The 19105-nt window shown below is 58.0% G+C and overlaps 1 protein-coding gene across 1 annotated transcript; it reads right to left on the reverse strand.

Annotated features, from left to right (window-relative positions):
* Window positions 1-1272: 1272 nt before the first annotated feature.
* Window positions 1273-5633, reverse strand: LOC127025381 (uncharacterized). The gene is made up of 4 exons (XM_050910314.1): window positions 5619-5633; window positions 4701-4819; window positions 3028-3164; window positions 1273-2711 (listed from the first exon to the last, which is right to left on the reverse strand). Exons 2-4 carry the CDS (start codon window positions 4755-4757, stop codon window positions 2195-2197), a joined length of 711 nt encoding a protein of 236 aa, XP_050766271.1. The 5' UTR covers window positions 4758-4819; window positions 5619-5633; the 3' UTR covers window positions 1273-2194.
* Window positions 5634-19105: the final 13472 nt, after the last annotated feature.

A 19105-nucleotide genomic window follows, 5' to 3' on the forward strand; every position in this document is an offset into this window, starting at 1 on the left:
CCCCACGCCGCGCTGCGGTGGGCTCCTCCGGCCGCTCCCTCCGGTGCCCGGGAACGGGATGCCTTTCCATTTAATTAACTGTCCCGTGCTTTCTATAGCTCACCAGGTCTCGGGAGCGCAGTCACCATGGAGCATTTCTGGCAGGAAGGAGCACTTGTTTCTTTATGATATGGAATAGTTTCAGCATTAGTTATTTCTAAATCATTCTGGTTTATGAGCAACCTGACAATTTGGCCAAGGCAGCAGGCCTGGGTCTGTACCAGGCACTAATAAAACCTTGAGAAGAGCTGTAAACCCGTGCTGGCAGCAGGTTGCTGGGGGAAGGGGGATTACTAGCGGGCACCCCCGCTCCTGCCTCCTCCAGAGTAGCGGGCAGCAGCAGCAGGCAGCAGCAGCGGGCAGCCATGTGCCTCTCTGCGGGAGGGGATAAGCATCCCAGCCTGCTCTCCTGGCAGCAGCGAGCTCTTTCTCCTCATCCCACTCTCACCTCATCCATCTCTCAAAGCATCTCTGGGTACCGTCCTGGGCAGCCCAAGGTCAGGCAGGGGCTGGCTCCTCACCTCACGGTTACTTTGACCCCGAGAGCTGCAATCCCCCTGCTCAGCTGAGAGAATGTGCACTCTGGAGCCTACAGATGATGCTCCAGACTCGGCTGCTAATGTAGGAGGAGGAAAAGGAGGCAGGAGCCTCCCCAAAACACCCAAATGAGGGACAGTAGCCTCTAAATAGCATCCAGCCATGCTGCCCTGGCAGGCTTTGGACCGGTGCAGGGTCCAACCCGCGGTCCCAGCCTGGCTCTCGGGAGCTCCCACAGCAGCATCTGCAGCAGAGATGGACCATCCTGCCGCTGCGGGCTGTTGATCTGGCAGCGGGAGGCTTTGGAAGGGAAAGATAAATGGACATGGCACATAGAAATAACAAGTGCTTTGTGGAAACCATGAAGAAATAACAAATGGATTAAAACAGAGGATCTATTTTTGGAAGGCCTGGCACAGGATCTGACCCAGAAAGCCACCTGCAAACCCAGCCAGCGCCGCTTCCCTGTGCTTAGACCCGGCCAGCTCTGCTCCGAGGATTGAGGCATCCCTGCCCCGCTGCAGGCAAGGTGCTTGGAGGGGCTGGGAAACACCGCTCGGTGCTGCCCCTGCCCCAGGCAGCAGCCGGGGGGTTGCCTTGCTGCAAGACCCCAAGGGGCTCCCGAGGAGAGCGAGGGCAGCTTGGAAAGGCTTGAGGGATACGAGGGCTGCAGGAATGGGCCCTTTACTGTTTGCACGCTGGATCCAGTTACAGGCCAGGTCAATAAAAGAACTGATTTTAGACTTTTATGGCTGAAATAATTGCCACTTGCATGCCAAGGGCTCGTTAGCAGGGGGCAGCAGGTGATGCTGCGTGCTGGGGCTCACGCAGCCCCCCTCGGGCTGGCCATCGCTTGCTGCTGTTTTGCTTCCCCCACTATTTCTGCTGCCGTGGAGAGAGGGGGACTGGGAGTCAATGGCACAAGTGTGGGAGACCCGAGCAAGCTGTGGTCACAGGTCCCATGCCCGTGTAGCAGCCAGCCTTCCTCCCACTTCTCCTCCTCTTCTCCTCCCCGCTTTTCTCCTGAAAACCCTTCTTTGTCATGGAAAGTTCTGCAGCTGGAAGAAGCTGGGGCCAGGCGCGGGGGCAGCCAGGTCCCCTTGGCGTGGGCTCTTCGCACCACATTTGCTTTGCTGCCCGGTGCCAGCGGCTCGGCGTGGTGGGCGGCAGCGTGTGCCCTGCTCTCACAGGCAGCTGCCTGCCTTTGCTTAGCAGTTGGCAATAGCACGGCTGCCTGTGCCAGACCCACCTCCTGCCCCAGTCACTGTGCACATTTTCAGCTGGTCACATATGGAACAGGTTATATTTTTATAATCATCTTTATGCAATGCTTTCCCTATTTTTTTTGTTCAGTCCCAATATCATTCCATGTAATTCCTCCCCTCTCCCTCGCAAAGGTCTTTCAAGCCTGTGTGTACGGGAGCCCATGCAAAACCTTTCAAACACCATTCTGCCCCATCCTTTTCTAGGAGGGAGGCCCGTATCTGATCCTTCCACCTCTTGCAAAGTCCCTCCCTTCTTTCGCTGACTGCTGCAAATCGCTTCCACAAAGTCTATTTCCAGCAGGAAACCAAAAGCAGAAGCAAGGAGCAGGCGGGTGGGAGCAGCTCTGCTTCTCCTACAGACAGGTCCCCAATTTTTGGCGCTCCTCCTCCTCTCTGCTACAGCTCCTGGCACAGGGATGCACCCTGTGCTCCTCTGATGGGGACTTGGAGCGTGACCAAAGCCTCCTGCTCCTTGCCATCAGCCCAGACACGTTATGCTTGCGCTGGGCATCGCCATTTCCCTCCCCGCACTTGCTCTTCGCCTCCTTACATGGGGATTTCTTGGGCAGGGAGAGCCCTCCTCGGCACCTCGTGCACGGGCAGCGTGGCTGCGGGGAGCTGGGAGCCGACTGCAGCAAATGTCGCGGTGTAGAAAACGCAGGGGAGAGGCGAGCTCGTGCTTGCAGCCGCACCAGGGATGGCGATGCGGTGGTGGGAGCCAGCATCCCCGGAGCACACCCCCCTCTCCCCTGCTTGTGCCGTAAGCGCCGGGGCAGCTCGTCGAGGCCAGCGAGTTGGAACAGAAAGTCGCAGCAGTGAATGAGGACCACTGGCTCTGGGCTCAGCCAGCTGAACTTGTGTTCCTCTTTCCTAAGGAAAAAAAGGAAGACAGACTCATTTCCCACACAATCACTGCTCTGGCACATCTGAACCCACCCACGGCCCCACTATTAAATCTCTGTGATGAGAGAACAATTTACTATGGGATTTTACTATTTTTTACTCTACAGAGAAACTGCTGGTGCTACTCACATGAGTCAGCTGTGGGTCCTGGACTTCAGGGAGCCTGGACCTGTTTGGATGTGTCTTCAGGATACTTTGCTGGCAAATGCAGCCCTCTGCCTCCCACCCTGTGAGGCTCCAGCTCAGTACTACACTACTTGGCCTGGGCAGAGCAAGCACATACCTGCCCTCAACACCACGTTGATGTGTCCCTGCAGAGCGGCAGCAGGGACACATGCAGCAGCCCGATGTGGTGGGAGATGCAGCAGCATGTCCGGCTGTCCGGAGAGGCATCAGCAGGGTCCAGGGAGCGTGCCGATCCTGGAGATGAGCAGAAGGGCAGGGGCAAGTTAACTTTATCAGGCTCTGGGCAAATATTTCCTACTTCAGAGAATGCCTAATGCTTGGAAGGGAGCTAGAAAGGTGTCACGGAGATGTCTGTCCTTGCCAAACGGGAGTAAGAGAGCAGTCCATGTGCCAGCAGCCTTTAATCCTGCTCGTGGCTTCTCTAGCCACGATACCCCATCCTTTTTCTGCACAGGGCAGTACACTCAAGGAGAGAAAGGGAGAGCCCTGAGCTCCTGCCCTGACAGGGCAAACTAGGCAGGAGAGCAACTGGTTGGGGGTCCCACAGCAGCAATGCCTGGGTCGAGCCAAGCTGCTGAACCACCAGTCACCCCCCCGAGCCCCGACAGCCCCACGGGCTCCCCTCCTGCTGGGAGCTGGAGCGGTGCCGTGCACTCACATCGCACCGGCCATAAAAGCAGACAAGGCTTGTGATGCAGGCAGGGCAAAGGCAGAGTGCGTGTTCTCACTGTAAATAAAATGAGATGATTAATTAAAGTGCAAGTCTGCTGCCAAAAGGAAGAATGGGGCTCAGGTGGCTAATTAAACTCAGGCTGCAAATTCAGCCAGAGAGTTTCTGCCTTATGGTCGTGCACACAACATCTGCTCCATTAAGATTTCAAGAGATAAAGGCAGGAGAGGTGCAAGAATGTAGGAATTCCAGGAGAGTCCCCACGGCAGACCCTCTGCCGCAGGGACCCGCTGCCGCCTGGCACCCCTCAGCCAGGGGATGCACAAGGCACGGCCTGAACTCGGCCAGGACACAGACATCCCTGGAAATTCCTCCTCCCTGATGGAAACCCAGCGATGCACCCTGATAACCGCCACCTTGCCCAGCAAAGCCTGCAGCACTGCTAAGGGGGGGGCTCTGCTCCTGCCCGTGCATCAAGGTCATATTAAAATAACACGAGTGCTGGGCAGAGCCCCCTTTCACCCCAAAGTTGATGGGACGGTGGGTGGCAGCCGGCAGCACGCCCGCACCTCTGCTGCACCTCCTGCCTGGGTCTCGGTGGATCCGGCGCTTGCCTGCACCCTGCCTGCAGCTCTCCAGCGAAGCAAACATCGCTGGGACTGCGAGGGGTGGAGCGGCACCAGCAAGGTCGCTTTGGGGCCGGATTCCCCCCTCTCCTCTCCCTCGCCAAACATCTGTGCAGATGTTAACAGGCGTGGCAGGGCTCGATTTTCGATACAAAAGGCAAAGGGTTAGAGTTGAGCTCTTGGGTAAGCGACACCAAGAAAGTCAAAGTTTAATTGGCATTCCTGCCCGGGATGAAAGCCCGCGGCTGCCGGTGCCAGCAAAGGCTAAGAGGGGCCATTGGTCACGGGCCGTAAAGGCCACACACAGGCGGCACCGGGGCAGGTCTCCCCCGCTGGAGGGGGCTTCGTCATCGGGGCTCGGCTGCAGTGCTCCTTCCTCAGCCTCTCCCCTCCCCGCATCCCTCGTGCGGAGGCAGCGGTGCCAGGGAGCATCCCTGCCTGCGTGCCCCCTGGCAGCCTTTGGTCCCCACCTACCGAAGGGTTCAGAGGGGGTCGTCTTCCAAAAGCCTCTCTGAGCAGCACAGGGCTCATCGTACCTGTCTCACCTTCGGGGCCTTCTGGTGGGGAAGATGTATATCAAGCAGCATTCAAACCTGTGAAATTTGCAATAAAGCCCCTTCACAGAGGGACGAGCTCAGGACCTGGCAGCAAACACTGTTAATAACCAGTGCCAGCTCCCCAGAGCCAAGCAGGAGGGCAGGACGGGAAACCGGGTGCTGCCGGGCAGAGCTTAGGAGCCTGCAGTGGGTGACAGCTCGCAAGGGCTGCCCGGGGGTCGGATCAGCGCTGCCCCGATCCCCGTCCTCGCCTCCCCCATGGGGCTGGATCCCTCTGCACACCGGGGGAGCCCATGTCTGCTGGACACCCTGCGTCCCCTTGCTGGGGCTCTCCCAATTTGGGGAGAGCCCAGGGGGTTCGGGCATCGCCTCCACACGTCTGTGAGCAAAACAAACGGCCGCAGGCACCCGTGCTGCGGGATGGGCTCTGCCGTGCGGAGGTCATGCACATGAATTACAGCACGGGGCATATCTGCCAGACTTCCCAAACTGCCTGAAAACAGTTATTACATTAAATGCAAGGTTTGGCAGATACAAGTCAGTAATTTCACTTCTGATGTAACTTGTTCACAGCGCCGATGTGGCAGGCAGGGAGCTCAGTTGATGTTTCCCATTAGCACGAGAGCCCCTTGCTTTGCTGCGAGTCCTTCCTACTTTAAATGCTTCACTTGCAAAATGGAGCCACTAAATTCAGCTACAGCCTCAATCCCTTTTAACTCCTGCGTCGTAGGGGAGCTTCAGGCCCCAAGGGAGCTGCTCGGACTTGTTTTGGGCTCCTCAGAGAAATCAAAGCAAACAGAGAAACATCTTTCTTATTAAATCAATACAGACTCACAGGCTGCTGGGGGGGAGCACCGGGATCAGACCCGGAGCAACTTTTCCTTGCTTGTCCCACTGATCCAAGGCTGCTGCAAAGGACCGGGCTCAGGGACGGCAGGTCATGGCGTGGCTTTGCCTCACTGGGGCACCTGCAGCAAAGGGGTGAGGAGCTGTGCTGGGGCAGCTCCCCAGGACAGAGCATCACAGGGGTACTGCCGATCATCCCACAGCGAGACCAGCCAGTGGGAACTCACCCACCCTGCTGAGGGGCTGTGTCCATACCAAAGTAACAGTGGGCAGAGGGAAGCACAACCCCAGCTCCCTGCCACCCCCAAAACCCTTTGGAGAGCTGGCAACAGCATGCAAACCCCTGCACAGCACCCACCTGCACCGTACCCCAGCACCGCCAGGCTCCGGGGCCAGGGCAGCAGCCTCCTCCCACCAGCCCCACGCTGTTTTCAGTTTGTTAAGAAACAGCAAAGCGCTTAGTGCTCATTACAGAGCCCTCGACTGCCAAATTCTTTCCTTCAGCTATAAATCTGTTCCAGAGCTGCAAGAGACACAAATACCCACAGGCTGCAGGCTGCCGCTTTCCCCCTCGCAGCCCACCGCAGCAGGCAGGGAGGGAGCAGAGAGACCCCAGCGGGGATGGAAGTGGCCATGCCTGGGGGGAGCCAGGGACCGAGGGTCCCCTCTTCCACCTCAGCGGCACCCCAGAGCACACAGTGACAAACCAGCTACCCACACCCAAGCACAGAGGGCTGAGCCCCGCTGCCGGCGAGCGCAGCCCCGCAGCACACTCACCCCAGCTCCGGCCGGCACAGCCCCAGCTCTGGGTGCTACCCTTGCAGCCAGGGACCCAGGAGGAGCACCCCCCCCCAGCTTGCCAGAGGTCCCTAAGAAAGCTCAGCGACTGGAGTCAATTGTGGTCAGGTGGTTGCTATTATCAGTAGTTTTCATCGTAATTCAGAACGGCTGCCACTTGCCAAGCGCTTTCTGCAGCAGCCCGTTATTAATGGCACGTTGAAACGCAGCCGAGCTTTGCTTTGCTATCAGACAAGTACTTTTGCTGTCAACTGCTCCTCGCAGCCTGACAAAACTCTGGGTTTCTCCCGGAGACGGTCGGTGCTCCCAGAGCCCCCGGGGCCGAGCCGCCGCCATGTGCGGGATTAGCCGGGGCGGCTGCCAGTGGGATTCCCCACGGCCAGCGGTGCAAAACCCCCGGAGCCGCCCCACCGGCAGCCCCCAGCACAGGCAAAACACTGAGGTTGGTGATGGCCTCTTGGAGTGGCCATAAGGAGCAAGACGGGGCTCAACCCGGCCCATATCCCATCTGTCCCTATGGCCAGGGCAGACGCCTCAGAGAAAAGTGAAGTGATCCTGGAATTGCAGAATAATCTGCCATAATTATTCATCCTGATCCCCATTAGCCAGAGGCTGGTGTACACCGTGCAGCAGGATGCTCCTCCCTGGTTATTCTTCCACAATTCCTTGGGCAGCCCCTTGAGAATCCCGTCGGGAAGGGGACACCAGCCAGGGAAGGATGGGCTGGACAGGGTGATGGGGACTGGACCCGCAGGCAGCCTGGGGTGCCCCGCGAGGAGGAGATGCTGTGGTCCACACCAGTGGGTGTATTACACAACGCGAGAACGCTGGCTTCATCTCTGACACCACTGCGCTGAAAATCAGTGAAAACTCCTAGAAAATACAAGCTTTTTGTGCAAATATAGTGGGTCCCCCTGTCCTCTCTCTTTCCCTCCTGCTCTGTCCCATGCCTTGCCACAGGATCACTAAACTCTCCACTGCAGTTACAGCTCCATCGCCGGCACTGCTGGGATGCAGCACCCTGCCTGCACTCCCTCTCCCTGCCCGTGCTCCCTCTCCCTGCCTGCCCCTCTCCTTCCCAGCCTCCATCCCTTCCCCAGGGCCATGGCAACGGCCATGACGTCTCCCGCACCTCGAGGGTGATTTGATTACGTGGGCTGCGCATGAGAAAGTTCCTGTTGGAGCAGAAATGGATCTAATTATTGACGCTAACGGTGGCGCAGGCTCAGCAGAGGAGCGAGGTGCCGGGGAGGTGGGGGTGTGCCAGGCAGGAGTGTGCTCGGCAATGATGTCCAACAGCTCTGCTCTGAGCGCAAGGTCAAGGGCAGAGCTGAGGCTGCCTGACCCGGGCACAAGAGAGGACCAGCCGCCAAGCCTCCCCTCCTCCCCGCTCCCTGCCTGGCAGCTGATGCTCACCGGGAGGATCCAGAGCAGTGGTCCAGAGCTCCCGGCCCTGCCATGCCCCGTCCTGTGCCCGGGCAGCATCGTGTGTCGTAAGGAAGGGCAGAGCTGCCGGGGTGAAAATCCAAATAGGCCCCAGCTTTCAACCAAGCAGCTGACATTCGTGCTCTGTAATTGTTTTTGCAGGAGGCAAATCACGGTAGGAAGCGTCCCCCCGAAGCTCCCGGCGCTGGCTGGCGGCAGCGGCATGGTGCGGCAGAGCTGCACCGGGGCGCAGGGCTGGTTGCTAAGCTTTCACGTTATGCTGAATGTGCCACGGCTGGTGACGAGGACCCTCGCTGGCCATTCCTGCCTCTTTATGAAGTCCTTCATTTCAGGACTCATAGTTGGACGGGAATGCACCCCGGCAGGGCTCTCCCTCTTCCAGTCCAGCTTTTCCATGGCTGGGCTGACCCGGAGATGCCGGAGCAGCGCAAGTGCTCATCCCACGAGAGCCCCGGTGCCACCTCGCACCCGCCCCGGGGACACCATCACGGGTGGATGCCGGAGGTGGGCAGACCCGAAACCCTCCAATGTAACCCCGCCAGGGAGGGAACACGCTCAGAGACGAAGGGAAGCGCTGGAGCTCTGCCACCCTGACCATGATCCAGAAGCGGGCACGGAAGGGAAAAATTCGGCGTGCTCAGGGCCTGGGTGCATCTCCTCCGTTTCCGCGCTCCATGGTTAGGCGAGGGCACCCCGTGCCCCTGCTCCGGAGCGGCGGGTCGCAGCCGGCATGGAGGGTGGCCGTGCCGCTGGGGAGGACAAGCCCCCCACGCCGCAGCTCCTCTTTCAAAGAGCCTCGGGTGAGGATTTTCACTCCCTTCTTCCTTCAATTTCAATGAAACTGCAATTTTTTTTCAGAAAAAAAGCCATGAAAAAACAGTCTTTTGGCACGTTTTTGAGGCAAAAATCCCCTTTTTCTTGGAAAACAGGCCAAAGCCTAGCCCATATTCACTTGGAAATGGGCCTTGTTCTGCTTGAAAAACAGCCCAATTTTTCGATGGAAAATTGGAAAATAGGCTCAGGTTGGCTCTAGGAGAACGTGCACGTCGCAGGAAAACTTTCCATGAAAATGACCCGGAGAGTGCAGCAGAGCAAAAACCCTCGAAAGTGGAACTTCATCCGCCCAGCGCAGCGCCGGCGGGACCGTCCCGGCAGGGATGCTGTGCCGCCGCCGCCGGCCGGAGCCGCTTCCCCAGCCTGCTCCGAGCTCCTGCTGCTGCGGACTCGAGGAAAGGCAGGTCCCCTCAACCCCTGGCTGGTTTTTTTCCCAGCCTAATATGAGAAATGAACTCCCCCACAAAATTTGCCCTGCTAATGCGATTCTGGCATGGCATGTTGCCCAATAGGATTTCTATTAAAATGTGATTTCCTCCTGCTTATAATTTCATTATCTGAGGCATTTGTGTAGAACATCGACCACACAGGTAATATATGGGTAGGGGAGCTAAATTAGAGAGCATGTACATTTTTTAATGGAGGGTTGCAAGTAGACATGAAATAATCAAGGCTGGATACAACTGCCATCATTTACTGGTGCCTGACATGGTGAAATACTTCATCGAGGGGTTATTGCCATTTAACACATCTTTCACTTCTTCCATCTTTCCTGAATAAAGTGCCCAGCCGTCCCATCCGTCTTCAGGAAGGATCTGTCAGCGCCGCTCCCTGCTCCTCCTGCCAGCAGCGGTGTGATGCTGATGTATGCCGCAATCACCCGCACCCAGCGGGAAGCATATTTCTCTTTTATTTATCAGCACTTGAGGTGTTCCATGTAAATTCAAAGACAGGGGAGAAAACAGCCTTGTTCATCCCGTGCCCCATCCATCTCCCCCCCGACCTCTCCAGACTGTGAATTCATTTTGCCTCCCACCTCCCTGTCTGCAGACACCTTGCGTGGGACTGGGGCGAGGGACGGCTTTGCTGTAATTCAAACCCCTCCCAGCCGCCTTAAACTAATCTGTGAGACAAGCTACCAAACTCAAAGGGTACGCTGAATCGCTGCTTTCCTGGGCAAAGCAGCTGGGAGTAAGGCAAAAGGCAGTTTTGGCCCCTTCCAGCAGCCTGCAGGCTCTGTGGGGCTGGGGGTGCCGGGGGGCAGCAGGGCGGCAGCCCCTGGCTCTGGTCGTGGCTAGACGATGCTCAGCCCGGCGCTGCCACTTAGCATTCCCCCAGCATCTGAGGAATAAACACCGCTTTGTTTTAAGCTCCCTCGCTGCACAGGCAAGAAGCACTTAGGGGCTTTCATAAGCTCATCTGCATAATAATGCCGGAGAATTCTTATCTCGAGTGATCGGAGTGTCAAAACCCGCAATCCAGCCGTAAATTATGGGGAGGAAGCGCCACGGAGAAAATGACACTGGTGCGGTGGAGGGAGCGGGGCTGATTTCGGAGCTGCTCTCATGCCACACGTTTTTAAGCAAATGTCTGAGCAAGAGAAGGGCGAGGGAGGGAGTGAGGAGGAAATTTCGGGTGCCCAGGGTGGTGGTAGAGGCCGGGCTGCACTGCTGGGTGGAATGTGTGCTGCTGCCAGAGCCTCGTCCCGCAAATCATGAGCAAATCCATGTCTGCTGGCGCATTCACGAGGTGCCCACGGCTCCCTCGATGGGAAGCACCAGCATCACCAGAGAACCCCAAAGCCCCATGCCGGGATGGGCCATGGTGCTGCCTGTGCACCGTCACCGCAGCCACGGGGCTCAGGACCTCCCCACCCCGCCGCCAGCCCGTGGGAATAGGGGCCACATACCAGATGGGCGATTGCTAGGGAAATTCTGATTTACAAGCAGCAAAACCTGCTAACATCGTCACTCTCCGGTGAGGGAGACGTGTTTTCTCTGGCGTGCTGTAGGAACAGGGGCTGCTTTGAGCTGGAAGCCTTCCTGAGCTCCCAGCCCTCTGGGTGTGAGAGTCTGGGAGGTGATAACTTATGCAAACACACACGCTATTACCCGGCCAGCTGAATTTAGCATAAATCAAGAACTCTGGCTTTGCAAGAAAAACAAAGACGGTGAAATGAGGCAGGGCAAATGGAACAAAAGCCCTTTCCTAACTTAGATGATAACACAGATAGGGAGACAGGCAGCATTACACAGGCTGCAGCAAGTGCACAAACCCTCTGGGAGATGGGGCTTGCCAGGAGCAGGGGCACCCAGCAGTGCTCTCCTGGCAGCTCCTGCAGCCCTTCCCCGCAGCCCTTCCCCGCAGCCTCGTGGTGGGCGGCTGGGAGGAAGGAGATGGCTTTGCTCGGCTTCCTCCTCCATCTTCTGCAACACTGGGCAGCCTCTCGTGGGGAGGGTTTGGGAAGAAGCGTGCTGCCAGCGCCCACGGGGTACTTCGGAGGATGCTTCCTGAGCCTGGGGAGGGGAACTGCAGCCCAGACACCTGTAAAACTCTCCCCAGAGCCACAGGGGGCCGAAGGGAGCTTATATAAAAGAGAAATGGGTCTCAGCAAGGTGCATAATTCATTTGTGAGCTCAGTGGGTGCTGAGAGCTGTGCCCGCGGCGTGGGGCACGATGGATGTGGGTGGCAGCCGCCGCGAGCACCGAGCTCTTTTCAGCCTGAACGCATTGCTTTGCAGGGGAGACAGGGCCCGGGGTGAGTGATGGTTTCAGGGAGGAGAGCAGGGGGGGAAAAAGCCGCTGCTGGAGCCTGGAGAGCAGGAAAGAGGAGGAAATCACACCCGGCTTTGGCTGCTAACCCACTCCTTGGAGCCAAGGCAGGAGTAAACCCAGAGCTTACCCCGCAGCCAGACCTTGCAGCAGCCTGCTGTAAAACCAGGGGTGCCCTGGCCCTGGCCACTCACCCGCTTTTTCCTGACTCTGGCCATGAATGCAGCCGGCATCGATGATGCCGATAGTCCAAACCCCCTCCTCGGGCCAGGGATTGCAGGGAGCTTTGCTGCGCGCGTGGGCTGTTGCTGTGCCTGCGAGCCAGCGGCGAGCCGGGGCAGAGCACGGGCTTGCTCAGACCTGGGCAGCAAACGGCAGCAGCCGGGCTCGGGGGGGGGATGCTGGGGGCAGCGAAGCCGGGCTGGGGGCAGCACCCCGTCCACAAACGGGGCTGCTGGCAGGGGAGGCACGTCCTCCAGCACGGCTCCTGACGGGGTTCACACCCTGGCATGGGGGAAGCTGGAGTCTCAGATCACATCCACCAGTCGAAGAGCCACCGAGGGGAGCCGGGAGTTCAGCTGGCACATCTTTAAATCATCATTTATCCTGTCTACAAGGAGTTCAAAAGTTACTGCCTGTAAGGTCCTCCCGGAGCCCTCGGAGCACGCCGGCGTTCTCCAGCCCGGGACATCAAGTATCGCAAGGCTGGGAAGTCATTTGCTGCTCGGAGCTCAAAACAAAACCACGTGTGCCCCACCCCCGGCTCCTCGAAACTTCCCATTCCTCCCCTAATGCAAGAAAAACATGGACGGGCATGAAAGGAAAGGGGCTGCTGACACCAGCAGATTTGTGACTGCCATCGTGAGCTAAGCAGACGCTCTGGCCAGCCTAAATGTTCCCGTTCCCAGGAAGATGCTTGGGGTGTAGCACAATAAAACATGATCTCTTTTTCTGCCAAGTTACGTCAGAATTTACAAGGCATTTCCAAGATGGAAAAAATCGGGAATTATTGTGGATGCGCATTAATTTCAACTCCACGCATGAAAAACGTTCAGCAGGAGCAGACCGGGTCCCTGGCGCTGGCCGTGCCGCAGAGCCGAGCACCAGAGGCGGCGGCGCGGGAGGAGAGTTTTCCTGGAGGGTAAAAGGGAAGGTGGGAATTAGGGTGCTTGGGTTCCCGTCCTGACTCAGGGCTGATCTGCTGACCCACCCCAGGCTCGTAGCTTGCTTTGCTCTCCGTGCCCCCTGGAAGCCGCTCCTGCCATCAGCTCCTGAGAGGCCTATTTTTTTTCTTTCTATTTTTGGCAAAGAGCCTTAAGAGTGAAGGAAGCGGTTCGCATGGAAAAGGACTGGTTTGCCCCTTGCCGTGCTCCAGCCAGCACCGAGCAGGCGGCGGCAGCAGCAGCACGCCCGGAGCACCCCTGGGGTGGGGGGGGGTGCTGGATGCGGCCCCTCTCCCCCCGCAGCCCCCTGGAGCCTCCGGCGCACTCGGGCAGGAGCCGTGGCCGGTGCACGGGCAGTGCCGTGCCTGCAGAGCTGTCCCTCGGCCGCCCGGGCTGCGGGAGCCTCTACAGAGAGCAGAGCAGGAGGGGAAGATCATGCATGCAGCTATTGATTTATTCCAGCTATTTTAACTGATTACTGGAAAGAATAAAGAAGGAAACCTGGCATTGCTCAGCTCAGCCAGCAGTGCGTTTCCTCCTAATAGCTCTGTCGCTGCCTGCACGATTGCTCCCCGTGGACCTGTTAAGTGAAGAAGTCCCTTGCTGATGGCAGCAGTTGGCCTCTCCACGCGCGCTGTCCGGGCTGGTGGCCGGGGAGGCATTTCTATTCTTAGCCGGCTTCTGCATCCTCTCACAGCATCCAGTTGGTGTTTGCCTGATTTTTTCCTGCACCCCCGGCTGGTTTTTGACAGACATTTTGTTGTGCAGGAGAAGCTCGAGGTGGGGTTTCTGGACAGGGCAAACCTCCTGCAGCAAAATCCGAAACGCTCCGGCAGCGAGGGCATTTGCGGGGCAGGGGATGGCAGGGAGAAGGGGCACCTGAGCCTGGACCAGCCCTGCAGGTGCTCACGTCCCCTCCCCGCGCCCGGGGGTGTGCAAGATGCTCTTTCCCCCTGGGAAGCCGAGAAGCCCCTGCAGAGCAGAGGTTGTGTGTCGCGGGGCTGCGGATGCCAGGGACGAGCCCCCACCGGGACAGGCCATATGCCGGTGCGGCATTTGCAGCCTTCCCGGCAGAGCACAGACACCTTTTGTCGCCTTTCTGCCCTACTCCATATTTATCAGCCTGATTTGCATGGCCCTTTGCATAAGCCGCTGGGCCGATCGCTGCGAAGTGTCTCTCTTGAAGACAATCCGAAGTATTCATCTAAATAATTCTGCCGGCATTTTGACTTCCCAGGACAGAGCCTTTGTTTTATGCTATTGCCAGCAAATTCCTGGTCAGATGGGCTCAGGTTTCCAGCGCGCCATTAGCACACAGCCGTTCCCATTGAGAGCTGTGGAGAATTTCCCCATTTCCTTCCAACTCTGAACAGCAGCAGCCCAGATTGTGTTGGGAAACCTGCTTTTTATTTAGGGGTCCAAACACAGTTGAGATGTTTAAAATGCAGTAGTGGCACAAGCGTCCGAAGGCTCTGCCACCACGGGCATTTCTGTTGCCATTACTTACCCAGGCAGTTTCACCAGAAAGCTCCTTTCCTACTTCTTACAGCTCCATTGAGCGAGAGGAAATAGGGTCGTTATGCTTTTGATTTCAGACCCTAATTAGGCCCCAGGAAAGGAAGTAGTGCTACTGAGGTAATGCGCTCGGTGCTCACCGAAGGGTCCCAGCATCGCTCTGAGCTTTGACAGGGTTCAGCCGTGCACGAGGTCGTCCCGAGACGGTGCTGGGGAGGGAGGAGGAGCCGCTCCCGACCCACAGTAGCCCCATTGAGGGCTTCCAACGGGGATGCGGGAAAGAACCACATCAGTGCAACCTGGCACATGGGTAGAATAGACATTGGGGGGTGGCTTGTACATGAAAAACACTCAGGCAGCGCTCTCTGGCTCTACAGCCAGCCCGAGACAACCCGGCATCGCCTGGCACGAAGGAAGCCGAGGGGCCAAGGCATGACGGACATGCTGCAGCCCTACCTGGGATGTGTCGAATGCGCTGGGCACTTCATTCAGAAAATATCACGTTTCACCACTGCATAGCCTCCCCCCAAAGAGTCATCTGTCCTCTCGTTCTGTCTTTAAAAATTGCCCCATCGTCGTGGAAAAAGCCCTTTAGCAGGGCACAGAAAAGGGGTCCGACTTCATACCAGTATAACCCAAACCTCGCAGAGGAGGTAATGCCCAGTCTGCTGCTGTTGCCTACTCCACTGCTGCAATTCACAGCCAGCGGCTTATTTAACATTCAAATAAAGGCTTGGCTTTTTAAAATAAAAAACACGTTTAAAGATGCGTGCATTGAAATGTATATGAGAATGTGCACACGTAAATATGCACGTCTGGCTATCTGTGTCCTGCAGGAGAGCGAAGGGACCTTGGCGTTTCTCCAGCAGAAAAAGCTGGTCTAAAAATGTTAGAAGCGAAGTACAAAAGTCCTAAACTTCCCATTTCTCAGTGAGAAGCAGCCATTTCTGTATCGTATTCCCAAAATCAGCTGCTGCAGCACCGGCTGGGGAGAGCCCTGTGGGGCCAGGAGCCGGCAGCGTGGGACCCCGGGGACGGGGACGCCAGGCCAGGGCGATTGATTTAACAGTTCTGGAAAAGCAAAAAACCCCACAGCAACAATCTAGCAAGATGTTTCTGCAAATACATCAGTGTCCATTAGGCCAGCACGCGGCTCCTCGCCTGCTCGATGGGTCGGCTGCTCGGCGTGATGACTGAGCGCTCCAGCCTGGATCGATGCTCCCCGGCTTTATAAACCCACTAATCACCCTGATTTATAGGCAACATGTCTCAGCAGCACCCGGAGGCCTCCTGCGTTTGTTCTGAGAGGAGGGTTTAAACCTTTCCTGCTTTTTAGTAATGCTGGTTTGGAGAAACCCATGGCTGCCAGCTGCCCCCAGCCCCTTCCCTGCCGCTCCCAAGGTTTGCCGTGGCAGATTGCCCACCGGTGGGGCTGGGGGAGGCGGAGGGCTGCTGGCTCCTGGGGAGGGGGTTCTGGGGACCCCGAGTTTCTGGGGTCAGGGCTATCTCCAGCCCCACGGCTGAGGCAGCAGCTCTAAAGTACAAGCAATATTTGTGCTGTAATTCCACCCTTAATGAGCCCGTCCTCTGCTTAGCAACTGCTCCCTGTTATCTGCGGGGCATGCGCTTATACAAGCAGCTCTGGCTGCTCTGCAGCGTCCGGGGGCTGAGGGCAGGCTCAGAGCTGCAGCTCAGCCAAGCCAGGAGCCTCAGAAATCCCTCCCTGCCCGTCCCAGGGAGCTGCCTGTGCAGGGCAGGCAAGGGCCCTTCCAGCACCCAACTAACATCCCCCCGGCTGGGCAGAGGGAGCGGGAGCAGCATCACCGGCACTGGAGCATCTCCACGGGGTGCTGCGGAGCATCTCCACAGGGTGCTGCATCTCTGCAGGGTGCTGCAGGGCGTCTCTGCAGGGCGCTGCACGCAGCCTGATTAGCCCAGGCACCACCCTGCTCCGCAGACTTGCAGAGCGCAGTCTGTTCAGCTAATCAAAAGGAGACGAAGTGCCGACTTGATTGCAGTGACTAAGTACCTCTGTGGGCAGAAAATGCCAGGCACTGGAGAGCTCTTCAATCAAACCGCGCAGAAGATGGCACAGCGAGAGCCAGCAGCCAGGAGCACTCGGGGTTTGCCTGGGGACCGACGCATGCTCGTGAGAGCGAGGATGATGAGGGGAGGAGGGACGGGGAGCAGTCCCGTCTCCATCCCTGGGTGTTGGGGCGCATGGGGGGCTGCAGGAGACCCATCAGCCAGGCTTGGGGGTCTCATCAGCACACCGACCTCAGGGCTGCTTCTGGTCTTCAAATCTGTGAATCCACGGACTTTAAGCATTTTCAAAGAATTTCCTGTATTGCAAAAGAGAGATGCTCTTAAGTGCTTCCCTGGATGAGGGCCAGAGCGCTGAGTGCCTGCAGGACGGACCCGGGCTGGGGACTGCACGGCCGCACGCCTGCTCCTGGGAGGGGAATATGCCCACGGATGCATCTTCTCCCAAGGACGAGTTCCTGGCTCCTGCCTGCAGAGCTTTTGGGGATCCTGCTCCCGCTTGCACGGCTCTCGGCACCGGTGCATGAGATTCCTGATGCAGAGGAGAGCTTTTTGCATCTACTGCATCTCCTGGATGGCTTCCTGGGCTGGTTCCGGGATGCTGAGTGGCACCAGAGGGGCCGCGGGGACGTGCCCAGCCTCGTGCCCAGCGCCAGGGAGGAGCACTCCCGGGGCTGACGGCGTCTGTCGGGCAGCATAAAAAAGCCTGCGCAAAACTGCGAGTTTAACAGTTCATATTAACCTTTGCACTGTTAGCACCCGTTAAAAGGAAGCAATTAAACCCCGTCAGGTTGGTTTATAGGCAGGCGTTGCCGACACAGACGCCTGCGCGCCCGGAGCAGCGTACCCCGGTGTGCAGCTGCCCAGCCAGCCCTGCGCCCGCTGCAGAGGGGAGCTGCGGGACCCTCATCCGTCTGCTGCTGCGGGAGTGCAGGCAGCGTGCACGAGCCGGAGCACTAACCCGGGCTGAAACTGCCGACCCGCACGTTCACGTGCAGCCGAGCACCATCAGAGGGGAGCCAGTGCCGGCAAGGACCTGTGAGCATCTCCCCGGGGAGCAAGGCCGGGGCGGGAGGTGCTGTGCCCGCCTTCGGCAGCGCTCGGCACAGACCCTCTTCCCATCACTGCCACTTTGCTGGGAAGCTCTTTTTGCCCTGCATACCGTGTGGCCCCATGGGACACCTATGCTTGCACAGTGCAAGGTGGCTCCCATCTGGGGTGATGCTGGCTGCTCTACAGCTTTCTGGGTGCACTGGGGTGGATTTTTTTCCCCATTTTCTATGCTATTTCCTTTGGGCTTTCCAAGAAACAGGCTTTTGCCGCCCCACAGCTGCCTCTTCCAGCCCAGCGCTGCAGCCTGCCCTGATCCTGCAGCCTGAAACACGGGACCCCCCCCAGCACAGCAGTGGGAAGGGAGGAGAGGTGTGAGAGGCCGCTTTACTTGCATCTTGTAAATAGTGCATTAGTTTGCACTTATAAGAGTTTGAAAACACAGCACACTGCTTTGTGTTACTGCTGGGGCCGCTGAACCGGCTGCTGTTCCCTCTGCAGCCGTTCCCGCAGACAGAAGCACAGCATCTCCCCCCGCCTTGGGCTCCTTCCTCCCCACAAAATGTGCTTTTCACTCTTCATTTCCTCTTTCCTATTTAATGAGTTGGTAAGTATCAGGGATGATGCCTGTCTCGGAGGGCCCTGTGCATTAGCGAGAGATGATCCCATTAGGAGCAGTCCAGCGAGCCTGGTTCCATGCATCCCATCCTATCCGGGGCTATCAGCCTGGGACGGCGCTGCCACTAGCACTGCAGAGCTGCGGGGTCCCGTGGGACACGCTGCCCGCGGCAGCCCTGCCTTCTCCCCGGGGGATGAAAGCTGTCCCGGGGCAGCACGGGCAGCCCCACGCCTGCGGAGCGTGCTGGGTGCCCGTGTCAGCCCTTCCTCGGGATGGATGCGCACATCCCCTGCTCTGCAAAGCACCCGGGCAGCTCTGCCCACGGGTGCAAAATGCTGTGCAAAACAAGGAAAGCTTCACCTGGGAAATGCAGAAGTTCCCAGAACCGTGGGTCATGCTCTGGGGAAAACAGAGTGTTTTCAGCTGTCTGCTGGTAAGAGAGAAAGCAGAGAAGGGAAAACAGGTTCTGCTTTTGGAGACAAAAGATCTCTGCGCGACCTTCTAGCCCAGAGATCAGAACTCGTCAGCTCATCAGCACCCATCTGCCAGAGACTCTGCGTGTACAGGAGGTGTCAGAGCGACAGATAGCGTAATTGCTAAATAATTCATCAGAAAAGGCCAAACAAAAGCGAGTGGTAGGAGCAGCCCAACAGAGCAAATATGCAAGCAGACCCCAGAGAGCGTGGTATCCACTTTTCAGCGAGCTCTCTGTTGGCAAGAGCTGCTTGGAAAACTCTGGGTGGCTTTGCTTCCAATAACACGCCTGTTGATTTTCCCTCCGTCCCTCCAGCAACTTTTGTGACATCATTTTCCTCTTATATCCCTCTTTCGCATTTCTATTTCAGACCAGGGTGAGGAAAGAGAGCAGCAGGACCTCCGCCGGCACAGCTCACGCTCGCATTGCCTCCACGTAACCCCGGAGCATCCCGGGGAGAGGCTGAGCCAGCCCTGCCCGCATGGGGCTGCCATGGGGCCCTGGCAGAGTCAGCTGGGTCATCCCTTGGCACCCGCCTCGCTCGGCATTTGGGGGAGCCAGACACCCCCAGAGCAGCGGCTGCACCCCGGGCCGGCTGCTGCTCGCTGGTGCCAATCCCCCGGCTGCTTGTGCCAGCCCCGGGCGCCCGGGCAGCAGCTCCTCTCCGCAGCCAAGTGAAGCTGCATCCAGAAATTGCAGAGGGGCAGGGCTGGCAGGTTCCTGGCACCCGTCCTGCAGGTTAAATCTGTCCCCGGCCACAA

The sequence above is a fragment of the Gymnogyps californianus genome, chromosome 23 (genome assembly GCF_018139145.2).
Source record: "Gymnogyps californianus isolate 813 chromosome 23, ASM1813914v2, whole genome shotgun sequence".
NCBI classification, from domain to species: domain Eukaryota; kingdom Metazoa; phylum Chordata; class Aves; order Accipitriformes; family Cathartidae; genus Gymnogyps; species Gymnogyps californianus.

Excerpts from the sequence above, each read along its gene's own strand:
- LOC127025381 (XM_050910314.1), bottom strand. The coding sequence starts at position 4,757 with ATGAGCCCTGTGCTGCTCAGAGAGGCTTTTGGAAGACGACCCCCTCTG. Across the intron at positions 3,165-4,700 it reads GACCCCCTCTGAACCCTTCG|GATCGGCACGCTCCCTGGAC; the intron begins GTAGGTGGGGAC and ends GCTCATCTCCAG. Across the intron at positions 2,712-3,027 it reads CAACGTGGTGTTGAGGGCAG|GAAAGAGGAACACAAGTTCA; the intron begins GTATGTGCTTGC and ends TTTTTTCCTTAG.